This window comes from Cervus elaphus, chromosome 1 (genome assembly GCF_910594005.1).
Source record: "Cervus elaphus chromosome 1, mCerEla1.1, whole genome shotgun sequence".
Taxonomy (NCBI): Eukaryota; Metazoa; Chordata; class Mammalia; order Artiodactyla; family Cervidae; genus Cervus; species Cervus elaphus.
Genome location: NC_057815.1, coordinates 97886504 through 97913108, shown reverse-complemented (window position 1 = coordinate 97913108; position 26605 = coordinate 97886504). Strand labels below are relative to the sequence as shown.

Here is a 26605-nt window from a genome sequence, read left to right as displayed (position 1 = left end):
CTGTTGTTGGGGTCAGAGCTTAGAGCGTCTCCGCTGAGCACAGGCTTCTTTTCCCAAGGATCCTCTTTATCTGAGATGTCTTGACATCTCAGTGTGTGTCTCCACCTGTGGGGATAAAAAAAAAAAAGAAGAAATGGTCTGGTGTGGCTGTGTGGGCAAGGCGTTTACATCTGCTCTTTTCCTGACAGGTGAACTTTAACGAGCCCTTATCCATGCTTCAGCGCCTCACTGAAGACCTGGAGTACCATGAGCTGTTAGACCGGGCTGCCAAGTGTGAGAACTCTCTAGAACAGCTCTGTTATGTTGCAGCTTTCACCGTGTCCTCCTACTCCACTACTGTCTTCCGTACCAGCAAGCCATTCAACCCACTCCTTGGGGAGACCTTTGAGCTGGACCGGTTAGAGGAGAATGGCTACCGATCCCTCTGTGAGCAGGTGAAGGAGCCTCAGGACTGTGGCACGCTTCCTGCTTGAGGAAGAGGGGATTCGGGGGGTTGCTCCCCACCCTGGGCGTTAGCATTTGCAGACATTCCAGACGCTGCCACCCCAGACTGCCTTCCTCTCCTTCTGGACGTCAGCCGTGGAGGCCCTGATGCTCACCTAGGGCTGTGGGCCTGCGCCCTCCAGCGGGAACCCGGGGCGTGACTGGGCGGCGTCTCCTCCCCTCCTGCCTTTTCATTGGAGCTCCCGGTCTCTTCCAGGTGAGCCACCACCCCCCCGCGGCTGCACACCATGCCGAGTCCAGAAACGGCTGGACGCTGCGGCAGGAGATCAAGATCACCAGCAAGTTTCGCGGCAAATACCTCTCCATTATGCCTCTCGGTAAGGCCAGCACCTGGGTGGGGGTGCTCCAGGAAGGAAGGCCGTCCTGGCGGGACAGAGGAGGTTGCTGGTTCTGGAGCCGGGAGCCTGGAGGCCTGGTTCGGGTACTGAACCTGGGAGCCAGCTCTGCAGGTCACGTAACTTCTCAGCCGTGGGGTGAATGAGGGCTGAGAGACTGTTTAGGGACCCACTCAGTCACAGGTTCTTTGTCTTCTTAGCTTACATCTGACGCATCTTTATTTTGGGGGGCTTCCCTGGTGGCTCAGATGGTAAAGAAACTGCCTGCAGTGCAGGGGAAACAGGTTTGATCCCTGCTCTAAAGATCCGCTGGAGAAGAGTGGCAGCCCACTCCAGTGTTCTTGCATGGAGGATCCCATGGACTGAGGAGTCCATCGGGTTGCAGAGAGCTGGACAGGACTGAGCAACTAACACTTTGACCCTTCCTTTTACTTTTAAGTACTATTTTAGGATATGCATCTCAGCGTGCTCTTTAAAAGTTCTGTCTTTAAACTGGTGGTGTTGCCCCTCCTTCCCTAGCAGGCAGTTTCTCGCCACAGACCAGAACTCCTGTGGCTGCAAGGTTAGGTTTCCTGGCAGCCCCTCCCCCTCCCTCCATCAGAGGGGTTAGGTATCCCTTATGTAAGGGGTAAGCTCCAGGTAAGGTGAAACTTTGTTTTAAAAGATCTTACTGGATTACACGTTAATTTTGCACTAAGACCTAAAGGATCCAGCCTGGGAATAGGAATCCTAGTATGCCGTGTTAGCATGTCTGTGCTTCAGGTGAAAAGCAGTTATTCAAAAAGTGTAGCAGGCTCTTGATGCTCTTTGCAAGTTCAGCAAGAGCAGCCACGTTTGACCCTGTATGTGTCGAAGAGTGAATGCTGGTCTGCAGGAAAAGAAACCCAGAGCAGATCGAGAGGCCAAGTCGCCTGGAGACAGCTGACAGTAGGCGCCTGAGCTCTGTGTGCCTTTCGCTTTCCGGGTTTTCATCTTTCAGGAGGCAGAGCTGCAGGGCTGGGTTGTTGCAGGACAGCCTTCTGCTCTATTCCACCCGCTTTCCCTCAGAAAACACACAGTGTAACAGGTACAGTGCAAACCAGACATTAGAAAAAAATCCAAGGATGTTGGAAGTGAAACTGAAGTGTTAACTTTATTGCTTCATGATTAATATGCAAGAGACCCCAAGGTGAAAAGGAGACTAACTGATTTCAGTCTTGATCTTATCCTGAGAACCTGTAAAAAGGTTCTAATTGCTTAACTGTCTTTGAAGCGAATAGTTTCAGAAGTGTGTTAGGTTGAGAGTAGTAAACACTTGAGATGTTCACTCCTAATCTGCAAACCTGAGTGTCAGTGGTTATGTTGCCGTGTAAATTCATCCATGCAGAAGAGTTTCAGAGCACCCTGAGGATCACTAAAGGGGTGGATTATATGTATTTAATTCTGAGAGGGTATGCATTTTAAAAAGAGTAGTAGACCCAAATTACCAATGATCTGCTGAACATTTTCTCTGTAATTTGACTAATCTCAAATTCTTTAAGGGGTAAATAACTATAGTAACATGATAAAAGTGGTAGATCCAATTTTTAAAGAGTTCAAAAATTGTTTGGATTCCATTCCTATGGTTTTTTAAGGATTCGATATTGAGTGTATCTACCACATACTAGATGTAGTTCTAAGATGTTTGGGAAAATATAAGTGAACAAAGCAGAGATCTCTGCCTTTGTAGGGAAATTGAACAAAGAATTGACGTGACAGGAATCTGAATACAGAGATATAAAGAGGGATTTCCAGATGTTAGCCCTGGGGATGGTTGTATTTAATACTTTTGCATCCGTGACTTGGAAGGAGAGTCATGCAATTTAATTTTCACATATTCAGGGATGTTCACCTCTCAGAGGGTAAATCGTTAAGCTGATGGATGTCACTGGTGAAAGAGGTACACACAGGGTTATAAGTGAGGCAGATAGAAGTCTGAGTCTTCTTGTAAAATAGACTTTGAAAAGGTTAGAATTCTTGCAATCTGGAAAAAAGAATGCTTCTAGGAAAGCAATGTAATTGATGTTTGTAAAATTATGAAGACTGTAGAGAGGATAGATACGAGTTTATTCATCCACTCACTTTGGAATTGAGTGGCAACTTGCAGTTTAAAGAGATTTAAGTAAGACTATTCTTTCACAGTTGGAGTTCTCAAACCTGAGAAGAGTCACCGTCTGAGGCTGAATGAAACCACACTCAGCCCGCTGGTCTGTGTGGTGACTGCCGGCCTCTGTGTGCCTTGAGTTTGCTCTAGTAGCACTGTGGTCAGAATTCCTCCTTATGCATTTTATCCATTTTTCCAGTTTCTGCTTTTTGCTTAGAGTGATTAATCCATCTATATTTATTATAATTACTGATTGATTAGTTAGGGTTTACATCTGCCCTTTTGGTATCTTGTTTCTGTACATCTTATGTCTTTTTTGTTCCTCTGTCCATTAGTTCTTTATATTAAATAGGTATTTTCCTAGCTTACCATTTTAATTCCCTTATTTCTTTTACTGTGATCTTTAAAGATATTTTTGTTGTGGTTACCCTGGGTATTAAAACCTTCTAATAATCTAGTTCAGATTAATACAACTGAATTTCTATAATATATAAAAACTTTGCCCTTGTATGGATCCATTACCTTCTCCCTCCTTTGTGCTTTTATTGTCATACAAACCATTTTTCTACATTGTAATTCCATCGACGTTTTATAACATAATTGTCTTTTAATGGTGGCTCAGATGAGAAAGAATCTGCCTGTAATGCGGCAGACCCAGATTCGATCCCTGGGTCCAGAAGATCCCCTGGAGAAGGGAATGACTACACACTTCAGTGTTCTGGCCTGGAGAATTCCGTGGACAGAGGAGCTTGGTGGGCGACAGTCCATGGGGTTGCAAAGAGGCATACGCGACTGAGCACTTACTGGTCTCTTCATTTCTTAAGGTGATTTAAGTCAGTGTCTAGTGTCTTTTCATTTCAGCCTGAAGGACTTCCTTGAGTATTTCTTGAAGGTGAGATCTGCTAATGATGAATTCTTTCAGGTTTTGTTTTTCTGGGAATGTCTTGAGTTCTCCTTTGTCTGTGAAGGACAGTTTTGCTGGACATGGACTTCTGGGCTTGACGGTCTTTGTCTTTTAGCCTCTTGACCGTGTGTTCCCACTGCCTCTGCCCCCGTGGTCTCTGCGGATGGCTTGCCTGTGATGCGGTCACCTCTGTTCCTTTTGGGCTTTTCCGATTCTCTTTGACGCTGTCTTTCTAATTTAATTGTGGAGGGTTTGTATGTCTTGCTCTTTGAGTTGATCCTGCTTGGCATTCAGTGGACTTCTTGGATGTGTAGATGAGTATTTTTCATCAAACTTGGGGAATTTTTGGCCATTATTTCTTCAAGTGCTCCAACTGTTATCACCACCTGGAGATGGGGAGATGGTCCGGATTTTTCTCTGGGCCTGATATAATCACAGGGTATTTATTAGAGAGAGGCTGGAGGTTCAGTCAGTGACAACAGAAGCAAGAGATGTGAGTGATCCTTGGAAACCAAAGAGTGCAGGTGGCCTGTGGCAGCTGGAAGAAACATGAGGATAGATTCTCCCCTAGAGACGTCATAAGGACACGCCTTTGCTGGCACCTGGTTGTTTTTTTTTTTTAATTTTAAATTTATTTATTTTTAATTGAAGGATAATTGCTTTACAGAATTGTGTTGGTTTCCGCCAGACATCACCAGGAATCAGCCGTAGGTACACACATATCCCCTCCCTCTGGAGCCTCCCTCCCGTCTTCTCCCCATCTCAGCCCTGGAGGGTGAGACGGAGCCGGGTTGAGTCCCCGGAGTCCTACAGCAAACTCTCGTTTCTATCTGTTCTACACACAGGGATGTGTGTTTCCCTGTTGCTCTCTGCAGACGCCACCCCCCCCCCGCCCCCCGCCCCATCATGTCCAGAAGTCTGTTCTCTTGTGTCTGCATTGCTGCCCTGCACATAATTTCATCAGCACCATCTTTCTAGATTCCATATATGTACATTAGTATATGAGATTTGTTTTTCTCTTTCTGACTTACTTCACTCTGTGTAATAGGCTCTAGGTAAGAATACTTCCCTGGGTTGGGAAGATCCCCTGGAGAAGGAAATGGCAACCCACTCCAGTATCCTTGCCAGGAAAATCTCATGGACAGAGGAGCCTGGTGGGCTGCAGTCCACGGGGTCGCAAAGAGTCGGGCACGACTGAATTAACTCAACAAAAGAACACTGGAGTGCATTGCCATTTCCTTCTCCAGGGGATTTTCCCAACCCAGGGATCGAACCCGGGTCTCTAGTGTTGCAGGCAGACTCTTAACCGTCAGAGCCACGCCTAGCTCCTGTAGGTAGTGCTGCAATGAGGACTGACATACATGTGTCTTTTTCAGTTTTGGTGTCCTTGGGGTATACGCCTAGGAGTGGGATTGCTGGGTCACATGGCGGTTTTATTCCTGGTTTTTTAAGGAATCTCCACACTGTTCTCCACAGTGGCTGTATCAGTTTACATTCCTACCACCAGTGCAAGAGCCTTCGTTCCCTTTTCCCCACACCCTCTCCAGCATTTATTGTTTGTAGACGTCTTGATGGTGGCCATTCTGACCAGTGTGAGGTGTTATCTCATTGTAATTTTGATTTGCATTTCTCTGATAATGAGTGATGTTGAGCATCTTTTCATGTGTTTGTTTGCCATCTGTATGTCTTCTTTGGAGAAATGTCTGTTTAGGTCTTTTCCCCACTTTTTGATTGGGTTGTTTGTTTTTCTGGTATTATTTCCATTACTCTAGGAGGTGGGTCATAGAGGATCTTGCTGTGATTTGTCATCGAGTGGTTCTGCCTTTGTTTTCCTCTAAGAGTTTTAGTTTCTGGTCTTACATGTAGGTCTTTAATCCATTTTGGGTTTATTTCTGTGTGTGGTGTTAGGAAGTGTTCTAATTTCATTCTTTTGAACATTGCTATCCAGTTCTCCCAGCACCACTTATTGCAGAGGCTGTCTTTGCCCCTTTGTTTATTCTTGCCTCCTTTGACACCTGATTTTAGATTCTGCCTTCAGAACTGTAAAAGAGTAAGCTGTGTTATTTTAAGCTGCGGAGTTTGTTGCAGTTGGTTCCAGCAGCAGTAGGAAGCAGATATAGGGGTTAACGATGCCTGCCAGCTAAGGTATCAGCAGGGATTTGAGTGCCCACTATCTGCTGGCAACTATCCTAGGTAGGTGTACGATGGTGAACAAAAGCCACTTTGTCCTCATTTAGTTTGCATTCTTTTCTTAAGTAGACAAAAAGTAAATAAATACTTTAATTTTAGATAGTGGTAGTCCCGTGAAGAAACTAGAGTGAGTGGGGGCTGGGGGTAGTGGTGGAGGAAGGCAGGGGGTGGCGTCTCCCTGGCTGGGGGAGTTGGGAGATTCTCTGAGAAGGTTACATCTGACCTGAGACCTGAGGATACAGGGAACCAAGACCAGGAGACGATCTGGGGGAGTGTGTTCCAGGCAGAGAGAGCCCAGAGCTGAGGGCCCCGAGCAAGCATAGCATGCGTGAGCAGCGGTAAGGCCACCGCGGCTGGTTTTGGGGCTCTGGGGAAGCTCTTGAGGGTCTTGTATTCTGTGGAAAGGAGTTGAGTCTTTCTCTCACTGCAGTGGGAGGAACTGAGGGATTCTCTGGCGTGGAAAGTTGACGTGGTATGTTTAGACAGATCATTTTGCCTAGAGACTTCAGGAGGACCAGTGTGGAAGCTGGGAGGCCAAGAAGGGGTCCAGGCCAGCGCTGCTGGGGCCGTCACTGCGGTGGCGGAGGGAAGGCAGGACTGTGGGCTGCGGTGGGCAGAGGAGATGTTTGCTCAGGGGTGGGGGCCCGGTGCAGCGTCTGGTGCAAGCACACGGACTGCGTGCCTGCCACTGCTGCCGTCAGCGTTGCTGCCCGAGGGCGTGTCCGAGGGCGTGCCTGTGGGCGTGTCCGAGGGCGTGTCTGAGGGCGCGCCCGCTGCGGCCCTCTGCACAAGGGGACGTCCCTGAGCCACAGGCACTGCTCCTTTCATCAGTGCTCCCGGGCTGTGACCCGGAAGGCGCTGTGCTATGTAGTGTGTGTCTTGGGATGTCCTTGGCGTCCAGTGGTTAAGACTTCACCTTCCAGTTTAGGCTGTTTGGGTTCAGTCCCTGCTCAGGGACCTCCCCTGTGCCTCAGAGCCAGAGATCCATAAAACAGAAGCAGTGTTGTAATGCATTCAATAAAGACTTGGGGAAAAAAGGTCCACATCGAAAAAAAAAATTTTTGAAAAAACTATATATGTCTTCTGAGATTTTTTAAATTATTTTGAATCTCCCATTCAAACCCCTGACTTTGGTTTGGTGTTCACCGAGACTATCTGGTGAGAGCTATAAAGTCAGGACCTGCCGGTGGAGAGACGCAGGGAAGCAGGCCCGGGAGGACCCTGGCCTGAGTTTCTGTCCCCTCCCCGTGAGATGAGGGCCGCAGCCAGCATGGTGCTGTTTTTCTAATGTTCAGCTTAATATGTGTACCACTCTCTGCTTCTAGGTAGCATCCACTGTATTTTCCATGCAACTGGGCACCACTACACTTGGAAGAAAGTGACCACAACAGTGCACAACATCATCGTGGGCAAATTGTGGATTGATCAGGTGAGCAAAGGGCCTCTCAGCGCTTCTGGAGCTCAGAAGAATCCTTTCGTCCATCTTTGCAGTGTTCAGGATGTGTGATCTGGACCCCGACTGCCATTCCTGGTTTCTCAGTTTCACCGAGGCAATTCCTCTCAGGCAGTAACCACACTCCCAAACTGCCGACTTTTCGTACCACAGACTGTTGTCTGTAAATGACCAGGTTCCCACATTGGTGGGTGACTGCTCTCCTAGGACTGTGTCAGGCACCAGGAGGGCTCCAAGAAAGTGATGAGCACGGCTCCCACCCTCTGTCCTCTCCTTGCGCATCAAGCATGCATTGCCGGGTGGAGCCTGGGGTTTTTGGGGTTCCAAGTCAGATGGGGCGTTGTCCCTCAAGAGTTATTTTATCATTGGAGACTTACGACAAATATGTGTAGGATGAAAAGTATTTGGCAAAACGACCCGCCTAAGAGGTGTGCTAAGATAATATCTAGTTCATTGTCAATTTGCTCTTAAGACAATGGTTGCAGTAAATTTAGGAAAAAGGAGAATATTGTCCGAACAGTGGGAGAGGCTTCACAGTAGGTGTGGGAATGAAGCTGAGTCTTCACGAGTGGATTGGGGTTCACAAGATGGAAAGGAGGAGAGAGTGAAATGAATAAAATACAGAAAGGCCCACCACGTGTAGTCTTGAAGCTGGGGGTAGAACCCTTTGATTTAAGCACGGAGTTCATGAAGGGTACGAGTGGAGGATCAGTTCGGGAAGGTAAATTATAATGTGAATGTCAACGTGCATGCCAAAGGCTGAATTATGCCACCTAACGTGACACACAGTTTTAAAAAAAAAAAGGTCATTTGGCCTTGATTCCAACCAGGAATACCAAGATGATAAAAGCATTTTAGAGCATCTCAAGAATGACTGAGACCTGAATCTTAAGTGTAGGAGTGCAAGAACATAAGACTGAAAAGAAAAGAATTATGAGGCGTGGGGCTTAGCGTATATCCAGGTCATTCAGTCTTAATAAAACAGTCCATGGTTCTTTTCATTTCATAGTCTGGTGAGATTGACATCGTGAATCACAAGACAGGGGACAAGTGCAATCTTAAATTTGTTCCTTATAGCTACTTCTCTCGGGACGTCGCGAGAAAGGTAAGAAGTTGGGATTAAAGTGTTTTTCACCTAGTGTATGTCCTGCAGAAAGTCTCTTCCTTTGAGGCTGGCATAGATGGATGTGTGTGCGTTCAAAAAAAGGAGAGGTAAAGGAGAACCTCAGCAAAAGACAGTAAGTTAGAAAGTGAAAGTCAAGAGCAGCGAGATAGTAGAGTTGGCCCAGTGCTGAGGGTGCTTTCACTGCTGTGGGCCCAGGTTCGATCCCTGGTCGGGGAGCTAGGATCCTGCAAACTGAGTGAGTGTGGCAAACAGACAGACAAACAGAACCAGGAGAGACTGAAAACGGGAACCGCTGCGGCAGGACTGAGGAGAGGACTGCGGGAAGAAGGCACGGGTGGCGCGACCCCTGTGAAGTCTGAGCAAGGCTTCTGTTACCGCCGCAGCGGAACTGTGCCGGGAGTTGTGTTGGGAGAGTGAACAGGTTCGTCTGTGGTCTCTCTGATTTCTGGGGAGAAGAACACAACATAATCCCGAGTACGGTCAGACCCTTTTCTTGTGTACATCGTTAGGAAAAAAAGCCCTGTACCACAAAATGGTAACGAAGCCCCCATTCATGAGGCTGGCCCTTTGAGCAGTTCAAGCACACTCCCACGGAGTAAGTCCAGCGGCTCCCGTAGTCTGCAGCGGGGTGCAAGCAGCCTGCCCCAGGGCCAGGCTCTGGGGCGCGTCCCCGGTGCCGCCGTGCTCCCGAGCCTGCTCTCCACCCCTAGGTGACGGGGGAGGTGACCGACCCGTCGGGCAGAGTTCACTTCGTGTTGCTGGGCACATGGGATGAGAAAATGGACTGCTTCAAAGCACAGCCGGTCCCCGGGGAGAACGGGGGTGACGCCCGGCAGCGCGGCCACGACGCGGAGGAGAGCAGGGTGCTGCTCTGGAAGCGGAACCCTCTACCGTGAGTATCGCCGTGGCGGCGTCCCTCCCCTGCCCTCCCGCCTAAGTCTGTGCGGACCAGCGCTGGCAGAGGACCGAAAGGCGGCCCTGTGGGGCGGGGTTGTTGCGGGCCTTGTCCCAGGAGAGTTCAAATGACTCAGACCACACCTGCCCAAAAATGATTTGGTGTCTCCTAAAGGTCCTTTGGTGGACAAGGAAACGGCAACCCACTCCAGTATTTTCTTGCCTGGGAAATCCCATGGACAGAAGAGCCTGGCAGACTGCAGTCCATGCGGTCACGGTCAGACCCGATGACTGAGCATGCACACACCAGAGCAGTCCTTCGGGTTGTGATTCAGAAGAATATTTTTCTGTAATTTAGAGCAAAACTGTTCAGAAAGGGCCAAGGGAGAAGGCTCCCTACCACCTGTGGCCTAAAGGCTCATGGCGATATGATGGTCCCTGAGACAATGTCCAGGACTTTGGAAATAATTAAGGTGGAGACCGTTTGTCTGCTGTCGTCATTTAATATGTTCAGTCCTAGTGATAGCCAAGGTTATCCCAGAAAGTAGCAAAAAGTAAAAGGAAACAAATTTGAAGTTTTATTTAGTAGAATGTTTCAGTCTTCCTAATTTCAACTGAGCATATCCCACACCCAGGAAACCGTCCAGGTGGGGGGCCCTGAGGTGGGGGAGCGGTGTCCTGGGAGGGGACGGTCCGCCAGGTCTCTTAGTTAGGCGCACCCACAGGCTCTGTGGGCACCTGGGGGCTGTATCCCTGGCGCGAGCTCAGCTGGGCTCTGGCTCACGGGGCTCTGGACTCTGGCGGTGCCCGTCCCTTCCTGACCCCTGCCCTGCAGGAAGAACGCGGAGAACATGTACTACTTCTCCGAGCTGGCTCTGACCCTCAACGCCTGGGAGGCCGGCACCGCGCCCACGGACAGCCGGCTGCGGCCCGACCAGAGGCTGATGGAGAACGGGCGCTGGGATGAGGCGAACGCGGAGAAGCAGCGCCTGGAGGAGAAGCAGCGGCTTGCGAGGAAGAAGCGCGAGGCCGAGGCCATGAGGGCCACGGAGGACGGTAAGGGCGCCTCTGCCGCGTGTCCGCGCCCCAGTTGACGGACAGGCCCCCATGTCCGCGCCCCAGTTGAGGGACGCGCCCCCGTGTCCGCGCCCCGGTTGAGGGAGGCGCCCGCGGCCCACGCCCTGATCCTGCCTCCCCGCCTCTTGCCCGACAGGCACGGCCCACGACCCCTACAAGGCGCTGTGGTTCGAGCGCAGGAAGGACCCGGTGACCCGGGAGCTGACGCACATCTACCGCGGCGGCTACTGGGAGTGCAAGGAGCGGCAGGACTGGGACTCGTGCCCTGACATCTTCTGAAGGAGCCGCCGAGGAGGAGGAGCCCGCGGACTGCTGCCGGCGCCGCCTGCTCGAGCTCGTCTGTCTTAACCAATCACTTCTTGTTCCGAATCAGTCACCAGAAGCAGACCCGGTTGGTGGTGATTGGCTGGTTGCCTTAGCTGATTGACCCTGAAATCAACATTCTGGACCCCGCGTGCTTGTCGGGGAGGCGCCCCCAACTTCTCCGGAGTCGGGGGCCCCACCCACCCCCTGAGATGCTGGCCCTCACCCCCACCCCGGAGCTGCCGCTCAGCCAGGCCCGCGGAGCACACTGCTGCGGGGCGCCCGGCCTTGTGCCGTGCGAGCTGATCCTAGAGGGTCCCTCGAAAAAGAAACACGTTCAGACTTGGCCACGGAGCATCGTGAGCGCCGTGGTGGAGCCGAGGCACAGCCCAGGAGATGGCCGGGCCGCACGAGGCGCCCGCGAGGGGCTCGTCTGCAGGACCGGGACGCGCAGAGGTCATGCTTGGCAGTGTCTTCGCTCGTTAGCACACCCCGCTGCTGTTCTCCACCTTCGCTGACGGCCGCCGAGGCCGCTCGGGCGTCGCAGGAGGGTTGCCTTGTCCTCACGAGGGACTTTACGGACTCGCTCAGGCAGAGTGCTTCAGAGAACCCGGAGCACGAGGCCACGTGGACACGGCTGGCTGCCGCACTCTCCCGCCCCCTCACCCCACCGTCCCCGCCGCCTTCTCCTCCCCTCTCCTGTCTTCTTCTCGCTCTCTCTCCATCTCTGGGCACATACCCGCTCAGGTTTGTGCCTCGAGGAACAAAGCATTACCTGCCCCATTCTGCCACACTTCAGAATCTGAGAGAAGGCGTTTATTCCGAGTGAGTTTTCACCATCTCTCAGAACCCACGGACTGAAGCCACTTCTGGAATAATGTGTTAAATACCTGTATATTATATATATGTAGAGAAAAGTCCGAATTTTCTGTTTGATTTCCCTCCCTCCCGTTAAGAATCTTGCTCTCTGATCTCACTTGTCCCCCAGGGACTCTCGGACACACTAGTGCGGATGGGAGCCCCCTTGGGCGGACACGTCCCGCGATCACCCGGCAGGGTCTGTGTCCGCGGGTCGCATCCTGGGCGCCCACTGCTGTCTCAGCTCCGCTCTCCTCACCCGACTCTGGAGGACGAAGCCCTGCCCCCTTGCCCAGCGTTCTGTCCTCCACCCGGGAGAGTGTGGGTAGTCGGGCAGGAGGGGCGTTTGCGGCTGCAGCCTGCCTCTGCCCAAGCGCAGCGCCGCATAGCTGATCCTCCTTCCTGGGAACCGGGGCTGATAAGAGAACCGCTCCTGTCTGGCCCAGATTTCCTTTTTTTTTCCCGTCTTTGTTTTGTTTCAGTTGTCTCTGGTCGGAAATCTGACCCCGTGCCGCCCACCCGTGGTTGAGGATCACAAATCGAGGTGCCTTCCTTGTCTGCTCTTCGTTGGTGTTCTCTGTTTCTGTTCCTTAACTGCCGAGCCTCAGCCAGCGTGGGTCCTTGCGGGGAATCATTCCAGGGGAAGCCGTCCCCGCAGGGAAACTGGATTTCTGCCGGGGAACCAGGCCTGCTCTTTCCCCGCCCGCCCTGCCTGGTGGCCGTGGGGAACTGCCTCCGGGGACTCGCTTCCCAGCACGAGTGAGGGGTTACGGCAGGGCTGCCACCTTCAGGGAGCCCCATGGAAGCAGTGACCCGCTCCTGGGGTGGGTGCTTCGGCCGGTGGGATTCCCCCGGAGACTGAACTCCCTGCTCTCTCCCCCCACCCCCTGCCTCCTCCATCTGCACTACGTCTCCAGCCTGATCCTCAGATTCCTGCTCAAGGAAGAGGCTTCCAGTCCTTCAGGTGAAATAAAGTCACACGGAAGCAAAACAAAACTATATATATTTTCAGTTTTTTTTGCCTTATTGAATTTTTTTTCCAAGAAAACTACTAAATTAAATAATTTTTTAAAAGTCAGATTGTTTGTCTGATTCACTTCTACTGAGTAGGAGGCAGCAGGAAGAGGTGGAGAACTGGCCCCACTGTGATTTGTTTTTTGGGAGTTGGGGAACTTGATCTTCATGAGAAACTGCGAGAAAAACTGGGCATGGATTTCCAGATGTTTGACTGAACTTAATTTCACCTGCCTGTTTAAATTCTCAGGATCTTAGCTGATCCACGCAGGGATTCAAATTCTGTGTTTTGAACATAAGCAACTGAGAGGTGATTGGAAGACCTTGGAAAGACATGAGGACACTGAAAATGCTAGTTTAGTTTTTCTCTGCAAAGTTCAAGGAGGGGAGAAGGTGGGCAAAGCTGTGGAAGCGGCTTGGAGGCCTCCGAGGAGGGCAATGCCAATTCCTGGCCTGAGGGGGCAGCCCCTGTCCTCTGAGCGTATGTTTCTCTGTCCAGGGTCCTGAGATCGAAGCGCTCAACGTTGCCTGGCTTCCACTCCAACAATTTTTAAGGTGTTCATGTTACAGTTGTCATGCTGAATATGAAGAAAGACACTCAGAAAATAAACTAATTTACTCAAGGTCACGTAGTTGATTGGTTAGTCACACCACTGGAATTCCAAGCTGGGTTTGTTTAACCCTGGAGTTTGCGACCTTTACAACCTTGTGTTCTGTGAGCCACTGGGTGGGAAGGCAGCGGGTAGCTAAGTCATTTCCTCCTCCTGGACTATACATCGTGAAGAAATGGGTATCTCTCTTTCCAGAAGCTTCTTAATGTGGATAATACCTTGTGGGGAGTCCTACCTGAAGGAAGGAGCATTCTTGAAGTTCGGCCTCCTGACGCCTTCACTTCTCACAGCTCTCATGCCCACAAAATCAGCTGCATTGTCAGGGTTTATTTTTTCGAGCCTGGTTCCCGGGAAGGCCACTTATCTGGTACAGTCATTTGCCCGATTCCCGTTACTGGGCTTGGTGTGAAGTGTCAGCAGTGGTTTTTCTGACAGCCATAACATGGTAGTAGACCCCTGACATTTGTGAGAGCTGCATCCTGCAATCTTGAATAGCAGGTGGTGTGTAATTTCCTCCAGTAGGGGCAGTCTAATGTACCCAAAACATTTCAACATTCTTTATTTTTTTAACGTATTATTTTGTGTTGGGGTGTAGCTGATGGTGAACAGTGGAGGGACTCAGCCATGCACATGCATGTATCCATTCTCCCCCCGCCAAATCCCCTCCCATCCAGACTGCCACATAACATTCAACAGGGTTCCACGTGCTGAACAATAGGTCCTGTTGGTTATCCATTTTAAATAAAATACAGCAGTGTGTGCATGTCCACCCCAAACTCCCTCACTGGCCCTCCCCACACTGCTCCCCACACAACCGTAAGTTCATTTGCTAAGTCTGTGAGTCTCTATGTTTTGTAAGTTCATTTGTATCCTTTCTTTTTAGATTCTACATGTAAGGGATGTCATATAATATTTCTCCTTCTCTTTCTTACTTCACTCAGTATGACGCTGTCTAGCTCCATCCTTTCAACATCCTTCCTTCAGTTCTTTAAGGGGCTGCTGTGACATGATGGGCTGGGACAGAGATCCCCAGGAGTCTACCTTCCTCATGATTCAAAATTACATATGACTCAGCGAAATGATACATTATTGCATCTGTCAGGGAACTCTGCCCAGTCACTCAGTCGTGTCCGACTCTGTGATCCCACGGACTGTAGCCCGCCAGGCTCCTCTGTCCGTGGGATTATCCCAGGCAAGCATACCGGAGTGGGTTGCCATTTCCTTCTCCACAGGGACGTCTGAAGTCCCACAAAAACATTACCTCTGCATTTCAAGGATCTGCTCTACTTTCAGCAGGACAAATGAAAATCAACTTATAGTCCTAAAAGGAAGTATAGAAAAATCATTAGAACGTATTTACTATAAGGTATATATCTTGTGAAACTCTTAACATTGTTCTAAAAACTTAAGAGTTTGCTTCTAAAGGTTTATTAAAAAAAATAAAAAAGGTTTATAAAGCTTTTGCCCAGTAATGTGCTCTGCCCTGTGGGAAGCATTCCCGAAGGCTTCCGTGGTTTTCCGTTCCAAAGTTCATAAAATAGATGGTGGTTACATTCTCCTCAGGCTTTCCTCCCTACCGTCTTTTCAGGTAAAGTGCTTCTCTTGGGGTTCACCTTGATTCCCCAGGGGAAGCTAACAAGCTGATCAGATGCAGCTTCCTTAAAGGTGAGAACTAGCGATCTCAGATTCTTCTATAAATAGCCTTGCAGAAGTCAGGCCTGAGTTTGGTAGGGTGATTTTAGACGTTAGGAAAGAACCAGATGTTTGGGCTTCCCTGTTGGCTCAGACAGCACAGAATCGGCCTGCAGCACAAGCGACACAGGTTCAATCCCTGGGTCTGGAAATCCCCTGGAGAAGGGAATGGCAACCTTCTCTAGTATTCTTGCCTGGAAAATTCCATGGACAGAGGAACTTGGTGGGCTACAGTCCATGGGGTCTCAAAGAGTTGGGCACAACTGAGTGACTAACACACACTGAAAAACCAGTAGGCCCTGAGATAGATATGGCTAAGTATGTCTTCATTCATTAAACACTGACTTCCAACTTGTTACATAATATACATTAGGGATAGCGAGCTCAGATAAATGGACAATTACAATCTAGGTTGATAAATGGCACTGTAGAGTGGCAACACGCCTATAGGGAGTAGGGAGGGGGGGATAAAGACATCACGGAAGCCTTCCACAACTAGGAGAATGTATCTGAGATGAGAGTTCCAAGTTAGAGGAAGAGCAAAGTATAAAATGCTGCCTGGACCAAAAATCAAGGACCAAAATCAAGGAAAGCATCCTGAGTTTGGACGGCTACATGAATGGCTAGAGTTTAGGATCAAGGAGAGGACACTGATTTGGTGATGGAGAGAGGTGAATCCCAAGTCACGCACGTCTTTATATACTTTAAAGAAGTCTTGGTTTCTGTTTTCAGTGAGAGAGCCAAAGAAAGATCTGTAAGCAGGATGGTGAGTTCCAGTGTGGAAAATGAGTGATAGGTAGTCAATCAAGAGGCTGGAGAAATTGTGAGAATGAGAGGTGCAGGAATTCCAGTCATGTTGAACAGGAATGAAGAGCACTTGAGCATGACTATTGGTGGAGAGCAGAGGGAAGGAGGAAGGAATCTGTATTTTTCTGGCTCTGGAAACATAGATGGAAGGTCTAGAGGGAAAGATGGGTTCACTTTGGGCATTCTGAGTTGGAGGAGCCTGTGGAGAGGTTAAGGAAGCAATTTAAAACATGGGCCCAGATTCATTTTGCTGTGCCCCTGAAGCTAACACAACATTGTAAATCAACCATATCCCAATAAACATTAAAGTCATAGGGCCAAATGTAATGGCTACATTTTTGTGAAAACTGAGGAATGAGATGCTGAGAGGCTGCACATTGAAATCACCTGCAAGTTAAAAAAAAAAAAAATATATATATATATATATATATATATATATATATATAATTCTGAGCCCCATCTACAGAGATTCTTACTCAGTTAGAGGTTAGAGCTTGGCCTAGTGCAGTTATATATATATAATATATGAATTGGAAGGGTCAAAAATTAAGAAATAGGAGAAGGTAGGATAAATCAGCATATTGGGGGATATTATTAAACTACAGCTTGCTTCTCAGAGTTTGAGAAAGGTCTGAGTCAATTCCACTTTTTGACAATGTCTATATGTTTCAAAATTTTTAAATGCCAAGATGAGATTACAAAAATTGAGGTTTTGTTGTTCAGTTGCTAAATCATGTCCGACTCTTTCCGACCCCATGGACTGCAGCACGCTAGGCTTCCCTGTCCATCACTTATCTCCCAGGAGTTTGCTCAAACTCACGTCCATTGAGTCACTGATGTTATCTAACCATCTCATCCTCTGCACCCCCTTGTCCTTCTGTCCTCAATCTTTCCCAGCATCAGAGTCTTTTCCAAAGAGTCGGCTCTTTGCATCAGGTGGCCAAAGTATTGGAGTTTCAGCTTCAGCATCAGTCCTTCCAGTGAAAATTCAGGGTTGATTTCCTTTAAGATGGACTGGTTTGATCTCCTAGCAGTCCAACGGACTCTCAAGGGTCTTCTCCAGCACCACAATTAGAAAGCATCAATTCTTTGGTGCTCAGCTTTCTTTATGGTCCAACTCTCACATCCATACATGACTACTGGAAAAACCACAGTTTGACTACAAGGACCTTTGTCGGCAAAGTGATGTCTCTGCTTTTTAGTACTCTGTCTAGGTTTATCATAACTTTTCTTCCAAGGAGCAAGTGACTTCTAATTTCATTGCTGCAATCATCATCTGCAGTGATTTTTGGAACCCAAGAAAATAAAATCTGTCACTGTTTTCACTTTTACCTCATTTATTTGCTGTGAAGTGATGGGACCAGATGCCATGATTTTAGTTTTTGAAGACAGTTTTAAGCCAGCTTTTTCACTCTCAGCAAGAGGATCTTTAGTTTCTCTTCATTTTCTGCCATAAAGGTGGAATCATCTGCATATCTGAGGTTGTTATTTCTCCTGGCAATCTTGGTTTCAGCTTGTGATTCATCCAGCCCAGCATTTCACACGATGTACTATTCATATAAGTTAAATAAGCAGGGTGACAATATACAGCCTCAACAAAATTGAAGTACACTTTAAATATTTAGGTTTTGCAAATCAATGCTTTTAACATACAGATACCATGACCCTGTGTATAATATTTCATCGGTAGGTTATATTGAAAACTTACATTGGGAATCTTTACAAATGGCCTTCCTGACTGTTTTCTTCCATACAAGTCTTGAGGCCACTTTGACAATATCTGAAAAATTCCAAATGTTCATAACTTTTGGTTTTGTGAAATCTGCCTTCTCACAAGAAAAACAAATACAAAAGAATAATCATTACAGTATTGTTTTTAATAATGAAAACTGAGGGAAAAAATTAAAATGTCCATCATTAAGAATTTGATTAAGTAGATTGTGTTATATCCACACAACCAATACTGTGTAAGCATTAAAAATAATGAAATAGGTCTACATAGCTAACATGAAAAAAAGTCCATGATTTATTTTTATTTATTTTTTTTCTTTTTTTTTTCATGATTTATTTTTACATGAGAAAAACAAATAGCAAGGTAGTTAGAAAAAGAGAAAAGTAAAATTATTACTTTTAGCTTATAAAGAGAGGCCTTGCCTACCTCTTGCTAAACATATATCCAAATCCTTCTTTTGCTACAAGGAAGCAGATATTTCATTACCGATATGAGGAAGCCACTTTTTACAAGTTGCCGAAATAGCTCAGTTGGGAGAGCGTTAGACTGAAGATCTAAAGGTCCCTGGCTCAATCCCGGGTTTCGGCAGTGGTTTTAGGCGTCCCCACCAACGGATGTTCCACTAATACCCTCTGTTTGCATCCTTGTCTCCCTCCAGTGAGGGGGACCTCATTTGCCCTTGGATGGACAGGAAGCCCTGGTCCCTATGCCTTTGCTTTTTTTTTTTTCCGACCTTTGCTTTTAAGCTGGTCAATATCAAGTCAGTGTCCCTTCCCTGCCCTTTTGTCCGTGAGTAACCAGCTCTCCCCAAGCACCACGAGCTCTTCGCTTTTTAAAAAAATTTTGCTTTTAATTAGAGGATAGTTGCGTTACAATAGTGTGTTCGCTTCTGCAGTCAGCCGTAGGCAGACATGCCCCTCCCTCTTGAACCCCCCCTCACCCCCACCCCACTCACCCCTCCAGGCGTCACAGCACGGATTTGAGCTCCCTGCCTCGCCAGCCAGTTCCCACTGGCTCTCTGTTTCACATGTGATGATGTATATTTTTCAACGTTACTCTTTCACTTCGTCCCTCCCTCTCCTCCCCCACCGTGTCCACTCCTCTGTTCCCTCTGTCTGCGTCTCCACGGCTACCCTGCAAATCGGTTCTTCAGTACCACCTTTCTAGGGTCCACACACACGCGTTAACATACATTTATTTTTTCTCTTCCTGACTTACTTCACTCTGTATAATAAGCACCAGGCTCTTCCACTTCATTCCCTTTCTAGTTCATCCCGCCTTCCTGGTTCGGACCACACGCCGCGAGCTGCGGGTTCCAATCTTCCCCGCGTGTTTGGGGGCCTGTAGCTCCCGGCTCTGCGGGGGCGGCGGGGGGTTGCAGGCAGGGAGCCGCCACTTGCGGGGTGGGGGGCTGCCTTCGGGGTTGGCCACAGCCCCGCCCCGTCTCTGCCAAAGAGACCCTCAACTGCAGCTTAGTTTGACTACACAAGGACAGTTTTCGGTGATGGTGGCGGAGGCCGGGTGAAGTGGGGTGAAAGGTTGGAATTCCTTTTTGGTTTATGTCTACACTAAAGTGAAAGTGAAGTCCCTCAGTCGTGTCCAACTCTTTGCAACCCCGTGGACTGTAGCCCACCAGGCTTCTCTATCCATGGAATTTTCTAGGCAAGAGAACTAGAGTGGGTTGCCATTACTAGGGTTACCAAATCAAATACAGGGCGCCCAATTGAATTTAAATTTCAGAGAAACAATGACTATTTTTAGTATAATCATGTCCTAAAGATTGCACTGGACATAATAATTACATACTTGTTATTTTCCTGAAATTCAAACATAACTATATTTTTATTTGCTAATCGCAAACCACTGTTGTCCATCACATTCCCACACCGCTCTGAATTGGATGTGCCCTCCCACCCTCACCGCCACCCCCACCCCGAACTTCCGGTAAAGACACTCAGAAACTCTCATCAGGAGGAACTGGATTTCAGAAGAGACTGGTAGTTTCTTGTTCTTAACAACTTGCAGATTTCAAAAGACATCAGCTGATTTGTTCTCGTCACCACCAGACAAGACCTCAGGGGGGGATCACCACGGAACACCCCAGGAATCAGCCATCTTACCTGGTTCCAGGTTTCTAGTGCTGCCCACATTGGTCTGGGATGGGGGCGTCAAGGAAAGGGAGATTTGAAAGCTCTGGAGTGAATCTTGAAAACAAACAGAAAACATCGAAAAATTTGTTGAGATCATGAGCCACTTCATTCAAGGCAGTGCAATGGCACACACAAGTAAAAGTGTTAGTCGCTTCAGTCATGTGCGACTCTTTGCAACCCTACAGACTGTAGCCCACCAGGCTCCTCTGTCCATGCGATTCTCCAGGCAAGAACACTGGGTAGCCATGCCCTCCTCCAGGGGAATCTTCCTGACCCAGGGATCGAAAGGTGGTCTCTTACTTCTCCTTCATTGGCTGGAGGTTCTCTGCCACTAAGGCACCTGGGAAGCCCCATGGACCACCCACTCTCAGGCAAGGCTCCGTTTTTTTGCCAGCTCCCAGGCTGGGACACAGGGAGAGAGGCAGAAGGCCTATATCTCACATTCTAAAAACTCAAGATGTGATGAAAGTCAGCATGGAGGACCTGTGATTTGCTCTCCCCTTTCTGTTAACCTGTGCCCAGAGAGCCGCTGAGGAGGAGCTTCATCCCCCAAATCTTTGTGCTTTTGGTGGAAGGATGCATTTTGATAAGGGCCTCTGAAAAAGTCAATGATGATCAAAAGAAAGGGAAAAAACGGTGGATAAATGTCAGGCAGACCAAGCTTTGCATGATTTATGTCAGCATGTGTGATGGTGGACTTGATGTGTCAATATAGCTAGCTCTGGTACATAAATGCATAAATACATCTGGTAAGATGGTGCTGTGAAGGTATTTTTTTTTTTTAAGGTATTCTTTAGATGTAATTAATATTTAAGTCAGTAGACTCTGAATAAAGCAGTGGATTACCCTCCATAAAGTGGGTATGCCTCATCCAATTATCTGAAAGTTTAAGAACAAAGATTGGGGTTTCCTAATGGAGAAAGAACTCTCCTCAAGACTAACATTGAAAACCTGCCCAAGCCTACCATTGGTTGCCCTGCTGAAGCTGGCCTAGAGACTGCAAAATCAACTCTTAACTGAATTTCCAGCTTGTTGGCCAACCCAGTAGATTTTAAACTTGCCAGCCCCCACAATCCCCTGAGCCAATGAAATAATAGTCTCTCAGTCCTGTGTGACTCCTTGTGACCCCATGGACTGTAACCTGCCAGGCTCCTCTGTCCATGGATTTTTCAGGCAAGAATACTGGAGTGGGTTGCCATTCCTTTCTCCAGGGGAAATTCTCAACCCAGGGATTGAATCTGGGTCTCCTGCATTGCAGGCAGATTCTTTACCATCTGAGCCACCAGGGAAGCCCCGATAAAATAATAAGTCTCGATCTATCCACCAGGATGGCAGGCTTTAAAGTGTTACACACAGGTAAGATGGAAGGGTGAGATAGTTATTATCGCTCCTGAGGAAAAAGTGCTCTGAACAACGTCAACCACCTCAGGACCATGAGGGTGGGCATTATATTCCTAGGAAATGTTGGGCCTTTGCCTTAAAAAGGCAAACTCTTCCCAGTTTCTAGTCTGAAGAATCTCTTCCAAAAGTATTTAGATAGAAGCAAGAGGCCCAGGGAAGACAGGTGTCACTTGCCTGCATCACCAAGCTTGAAAGCCTGGCACACTTCTAATCGCCTTTCAAGGCACAGTTCTAATTCTCCCCACACCCCCGCTGGCAGGTCCTTCTCTCCTTGCCTTCTATGCATTACTCTGTGTTATCTGAGCACTTCCCTCTTCCTGTATTAAAGCATTAATTACACGGCCCCAAAGGTCCCTAGACAGCATATTAGAAAGCAGAGACATTACTTTGCCAACAAAGGTCCCTCCAATCAAAGCTATGGTTTTTCCAGTACTCATGCATGGATGTGAGAGGTGAACTATAAAGAAAGCTGAGCACTGAAGAATTGATGCTTTTGAACTGTGGTGTTGGAGAAGACTCTTGAGGCTTGCAGGGAGATCCAACGAGTCTATCCTAAAGGAAATCAGTCCTGAATACTCATTGGAAGGACTGATGCTGAAGCTGAAAGTCCAAAACTTTGGCCACCTGATGCGAAGAACTGACTCATTGGAAAAGACCTGATGCTGGGAAAGATTGAAGGTGGGAGGAGAAGGGGACAACAGAGGATGAGATGGTTGGATGGCATCATCTACTCGATGGACATGAGTTTGGGACAGGGAGGCCTGGCGTGCTGCAGCCCATGCGGTCGCAGAGAGTCAGACACGACTGAGCGACTGAACTGAACTGAACTGAAAGGTCTGCTCCCAGCTCTATAGTGGAGCCACAGCGCAGGGCAGGGAGCACCAAGCATTCGGGTCACCCAGTGCCTCCCCAGGGCGCGGCGTGACGAGGCCCACAGGACCGAAAGGGCACGAAGGGGTCTGTGGCGCCGAAACAGGGCGTGTTCGGAGGGACGCGGGGTCGCGCGGCTCCCGGAGCCCTGGGCGGGGGAGCTCCACGGCTTCGGGCCGGGGCCCAGAGCGTCGCCCTCAGCTAATCCGTCTCGTGGGCCCAGAACGGGGACGGGAAAGTGCCGCGTGGCGCTTCTCGGACGAGGAATCGGCCGCACCCCGCCTCGCGCGCTGAACGAGGCCGCCGACCCCGCGCACTCCGGGGTGAGGGCGCCGCGCGGAGTGGGGGCCCTGAGGGCTGGCTTCTCCCGCCTCAGGGTTGTGCAGGTCTCAGGAGGCACGTTTGCCAGGGGATCGCTACAGAAAGGCGCACCTCTTCTATTTCACTGGAGAAACCTGCCTTCGGCTGCCAGAGAGCCACCTATTCCCCTTCCTTCCGTCCTCCCCACTTGGCCCGCGCCCCGCCGCAGGATCTGCTGACTGGAATTGGAACGCTCGCAGGAGGAAGCGGGAACGCCCGGAGCGTCTCCCCCACAATCCTCAGCGCCAGCGTCGGTACGGCTTTCACCCACCAGAATACAATTTTCAGCTGTGAGCCCGGATAGCTCAGTCGGTAGAGCATCAGACTTTTAATCTGAGGGTCCAGGGTTCAAGTCCCTGTTCGGGCGTAGCTTCTAGTTTTTTAAAAAAACCGGGATTTTTAAAAGTGAGAACCAGTTGTAGGAGCCTCTATTTGTTAGCCTCTTTCCTTTAGAAAAGGGAGTGAAATGTGGCGCGTGTACGCTGCTAATCCAGTCGCTTTCGGGGGAACAGCCCGGTAGACCCCGCGCGCCCTGGTTGCAGAGGCGCCGCGAAATGCGCGGTGCGTCGCGGACGCTCTAAAGCCGCTGGTTTCCGGGCAACCGCCGGCGGGCGGCGCTGCCTCGCCTGCTGAGGTGGACGGCTCCTCGGGCAGGCCGGGGCTCCCGCAGTGGTCGCCGCCCTCCGGTCTCACCCAGAGCTTTGGAGCAGGGCAGGCCTACTTCTGTTGTGGATGCTTTGAGGGCAGATGAGTGACTTCAGTTAAAAGATACCGTGTTCTGCCACCCTGACGGCGGGGGCGGCGCCTGAAGGGACCCGCGTCAATCACGCGCTGCGCGCCCGGCGGGCACCTAGAGGGCGCCTCTCCGTCCTCTCGTTGGCGTCCTGGGGAGAGGCCGGGGAAGCCTCAGGGGGCGAGAAAAGGCGACCTGGGACTCGGCAGGACGTGAATGTTCCTCAGGCGACAGGAATGCGGTTTCTTTCTCACTGCCCTGGAAAGCTCCGAGCTAAAAGCGGCGCACTTTGGAAGGTGAAGTTGGCAACTGAAAAAGCAGAGATGAGAGTCGAATCTTTTTAAAATTTTCTTTAAAATTTTCCTCAACAGGGTTGAAGGTGCAGCCAGCCTCGCCGAAATAGCTCAGTTGGGAGAGCGTTAGACTGAAGATCTAAAGGTCCCTGGTTCAATCCCGGGTTTCGGCAGGGCTTTTTGAGTGGGTCTGGAGTCCTTTTCTTTCCTTAGTGACTTCCCAAAGGCAAGCCACCACACACGGTGAAGATGCTTAAGTCTTTAAAGAAACCACAGATCATGGAATGACCTGGACCCAGTAGCACAGTCACTCCACTTAAACACTGTTGGATGCTGGGTCACAGCATGTGTCCTGACTCTCATTTATAATGTGTCAGCTCAGGTCTACAGGTGGAAGGTCTTGGGTTTGATGCCAAATATAATCGCGTTGGGCTTGCAAGTTTTCCTTATCGGAAGCAGACATGAAGACAGTGTTCAAAAACGTTTGTCTCTACAGCAGGACTGGCAAATCAGGGTCCCACCAGTGCGTTAGAAGAATGGTCGGGATGGTTCCTGGCTGGAGAGGTGATTTATAAGCACGTGTCACTACCTAAAATATTTTTTGCAACCTCAGTTTTCTCACCTCTCTTCTCATCAACAGTGCATTAAGTGTTACTGCTCAGCGCGAATATTTGCATATTTCCTGGCAGGAGCATTGGCATCGTGACTCTGACGACACGGATGCAAATATCTCGGTTATGTGTTTATTGATGTTTTGAATATAAACTAATACTACATATTAGTTTTAAGGTAAAAATATCCAAAGGCCAAGTATCTGTCATACAAACGCTGTAAAAGACTGAGGTTGGGAGAGAAAGTTATCTGGCACTTTCCTCCCCTTTCACTTTTTCTGCAAAACCCACCCCCGTCTCGCCTGCCTGCTGGGTTGTAAACTCCGTACAGAATCAAGTGTGTTTTGCACAACCTCACCTCAGAGAGTGGTGTGGACACATGCCAATTTGTTTCACGATTTTAAAATAACCGCCGCCCGAACAGGGACTTGAACCCTGGACCCTCAGATTAAAAGTCTGATGCTCTACCGACTGAGCTATCCGGGCTCTCAAAAACACCTCTTCTCTTAGTCTATCCACAGAAAATAGACCGCGTTGCCGGTCCTATTGGATTAAAATTCTGAGTCTTTTTGTTGATTTAGTGAATGGTGAAACTGCAAAGTCAAGTTCCAGCAGGCGCTTGGTGGAAGTCTTTTCTGATCCCATCACAGACTATGAAGAAAATATTAGTAAGTACCTGCCAACCCCTGCTCCGACCAAAGCAGGACTCTCACCCCTTGCATCCTAAAGGGAACATCCCAGGAGGAATTCTCCTGGTTTAGGATCTGTGGGCGGGTCTCCTGGTGAGCTGGGGATTTCTAAACCCAGTCTTGGTCCGTGAAGAGCCCCAGAGCATCTTGTGGGTGGAACCTTATGAATAATTGATTAGGCTTCCTGTCTTTATTCATCAGAACCTATCCAGCACCAACATACGGTGCGCGTCCTCAGTGAGGCGGGAAGACTCGAAATAGATGTCAAGCGCTTGGGTGGTGGGAAGCCGGTCAACAGCAGAAGTTAAGGATCCTAATTAGTCTTCCAGCGGGTGATGATGCCCAGCTGAGCTGCCAATGATAACTGGGGGCCTGAAGGCTCAGGAAGAGAATTCTGAGCAGAGGGAAGGGCAGAAAGGAAAAGACCTCTGCTAGTGAATCTGAACATTTTCCTCTAAGCTCTCATTGAAAAGTTCTGATCAGGTTGAATTTTATATTTTTAGGAAGTCCTATTACCCTGGAGGCAACCCGTGTTGCCTGTCATGCCTGTCATGACATGTTGCAGCCATCAAGCCATCAGTCACTGCAGCTTCCCTGTTGGTGCGCTCGCTCTAAGGGGCATTCAAAATGGAGAAAAAACAGGATATTGGCCCTAGATAGTTAAGATGCATGTCAGAGGAATAATTTCAATGAGCCCAAATCCTTGCATCATCCCATACTTAGAAAAGCACTAAAATAATTAACTTGAGGTGTCTGTTTTTCTGTGTTTAGCAGCAATCTTTTGATGTTCAATTACATGTTTGTTTGTTTTTCCCCTCCAGGAAAAACTCCTATATATCCTGGGTCCTGCCTTACTTTCTTTGGAATAGTTCCTCAGAGCTATCTGAGAGTCTGCTTCTCTGGCTATAGTCTTTAGTAAGGTCCTTGAATAAAACATAGCTCTTAAGTTGTGGGTTCTGTGTGTGTGCGTGTTTTGCAATTGTCACTTGTAGGCCCACCCCCTTTTATTTTCTTACTCCTGCTCCTTCATGGCCATGTTATTTATTGAGGTGTTGGATAAGATCCCTTGAAAGAGAAAGGAAGGGAAGGGAATCCTATGGGAGTAGAGCCTCATAAAAGTTTTAGCCTTCCCTGGAATTCAGACACTTCCTTTGTCCGGGAAGAATAATTGCAGTTCTTTTATGGAGAAATGTATCAGTGTAACCAAGCAGGATCCTAGGGGGCCTTCCTGGGATACACCCCTCCCTCCTCACTACAAGCTCTACCTGTCTCTTGTTTGTAGAAAGGTTTAGTCTCCCAGGCCTCCCAAAGGCTAGCTCTAGACATAAGGATTGGAAAAATGTAAAGATATAGTAACAAAAGCTAGCAGTTGGGCCAGCAGTTTTTATTCAGTCACTAAGTTGTGTCCAACTCTTTGCAACCCCATGGACTGCAGCACACTAGGCTTCCCTGTCCTTCACTATGTTCCAGAGTTTGCGCAAATTCATGCCCACTGAGTGGTGATGCTATCTGACCATCTCAACCTCCGCCGCCCACTTCCTGGGCCAGGAGAACTGGTAACAATGGAAACAGATCAGCCATGTAAGTCACAGAATCTTTAGTTCCTCCCTGAAGGACACAGATAGTATCTGATGCACATTCCTGAGGTGGTTTGCAGATGCTAAAACCACCACCAGAAGGAAAAAGCTAACTGCACAGTGAGCAGACTACAGCCTTGACACTAATGACTCCATCTTGAGCAGTACCGAATCTGTGGCTTGCATACTTCCAGAAACTCACCTCAAGAAAGTGGAACCCAACTGACCCTGGAGTTGAAGATTACCTGTGATTAAAACAAGATGAGTCCAGCCAGACCACAGCATTACTCATTTTGAGA

At 48.8% G+C, this 26605-nt stretch overlaps 1 protein-coding gene, 1 long non-coding RNA gene and 4 other non-coding genes across 6 annotated transcripts in view; 5 read left to right on the top strand and 1 right to left on the bottom strand.

Annotated features, from left to right (window-relative positions):
• Positions 1-13403, top strand: part of LOC122701446 (oxysterol binding protein) — a 31278-nt gene extending 17875 nt beyond the window's left edge. The window contains exons 8-14 of the mRNA XM_043914390.1: positions 189-434; positions 701-821; positions 7381-7484; positions 8518-8613; positions 9345-9526; positions 10364-10584; positions 10742-13403. Of these exons, the coding sequence (XP_043770325.1) occupies positions 189-434; positions 701-821; positions 7381-7484; positions 8518-8613; positions 9345-9526; positions 10364-10584; positions 10742-10884 (1113 nt within the window). The 3' untranslated portion in view covers positions 10885-13403. The remainder of the gene's footprint in view (positions 1-188; positions 435-700; positions 822-7380; positions 7485-8517; positions 8614-9344; positions 9527-10363; positions 10585-10741) is intronic.
• A 4734-nt stretch (positions 13404-18137) lies between these two features.
• Positions 18138-18210, top strand: TRNAF-GAA. Its single transcript has one exon. It is a non-coding gene; the product is annotated as a tRNA-Phe (tRNA).
• A 4487-nt stretch (positions 18211-22697) lies between these two features.
• TRNAK-UUU lies at positions 22698-22770 on the top strand. Its single transcript has one exon. It is a non-coding gene; the product is annotated as a tRNA-Lys (tRNA).
• Positions 22771-22925: 155 nt separating this feature from the next.
• On the top strand, positions 22926-25743 carry LOC122701439. The gene is made up of 3 exons (XR_006343084.1): positions 22926-23432; positions 24622-24708; positions 25551-25743. It is a non-coding gene; the product is annotated as an uncharacterized LOC122701439 (long non-coding RNA).
• TRNAF-GAA lies at positions 23530-23602 on the top strand. The gene has a single exon. It is a non-coding gene; the product is annotated as a tRNA-Phe (tRNA).
• Positions 24454-24526, bottom strand: TRNAK-UUU. Its single transcript has one exon. It is a non-coding gene; the product is annotated as a tRNA-Lys (tRNA).
• Positions 25744-26605: the final 862 nt, after the last annotated feature.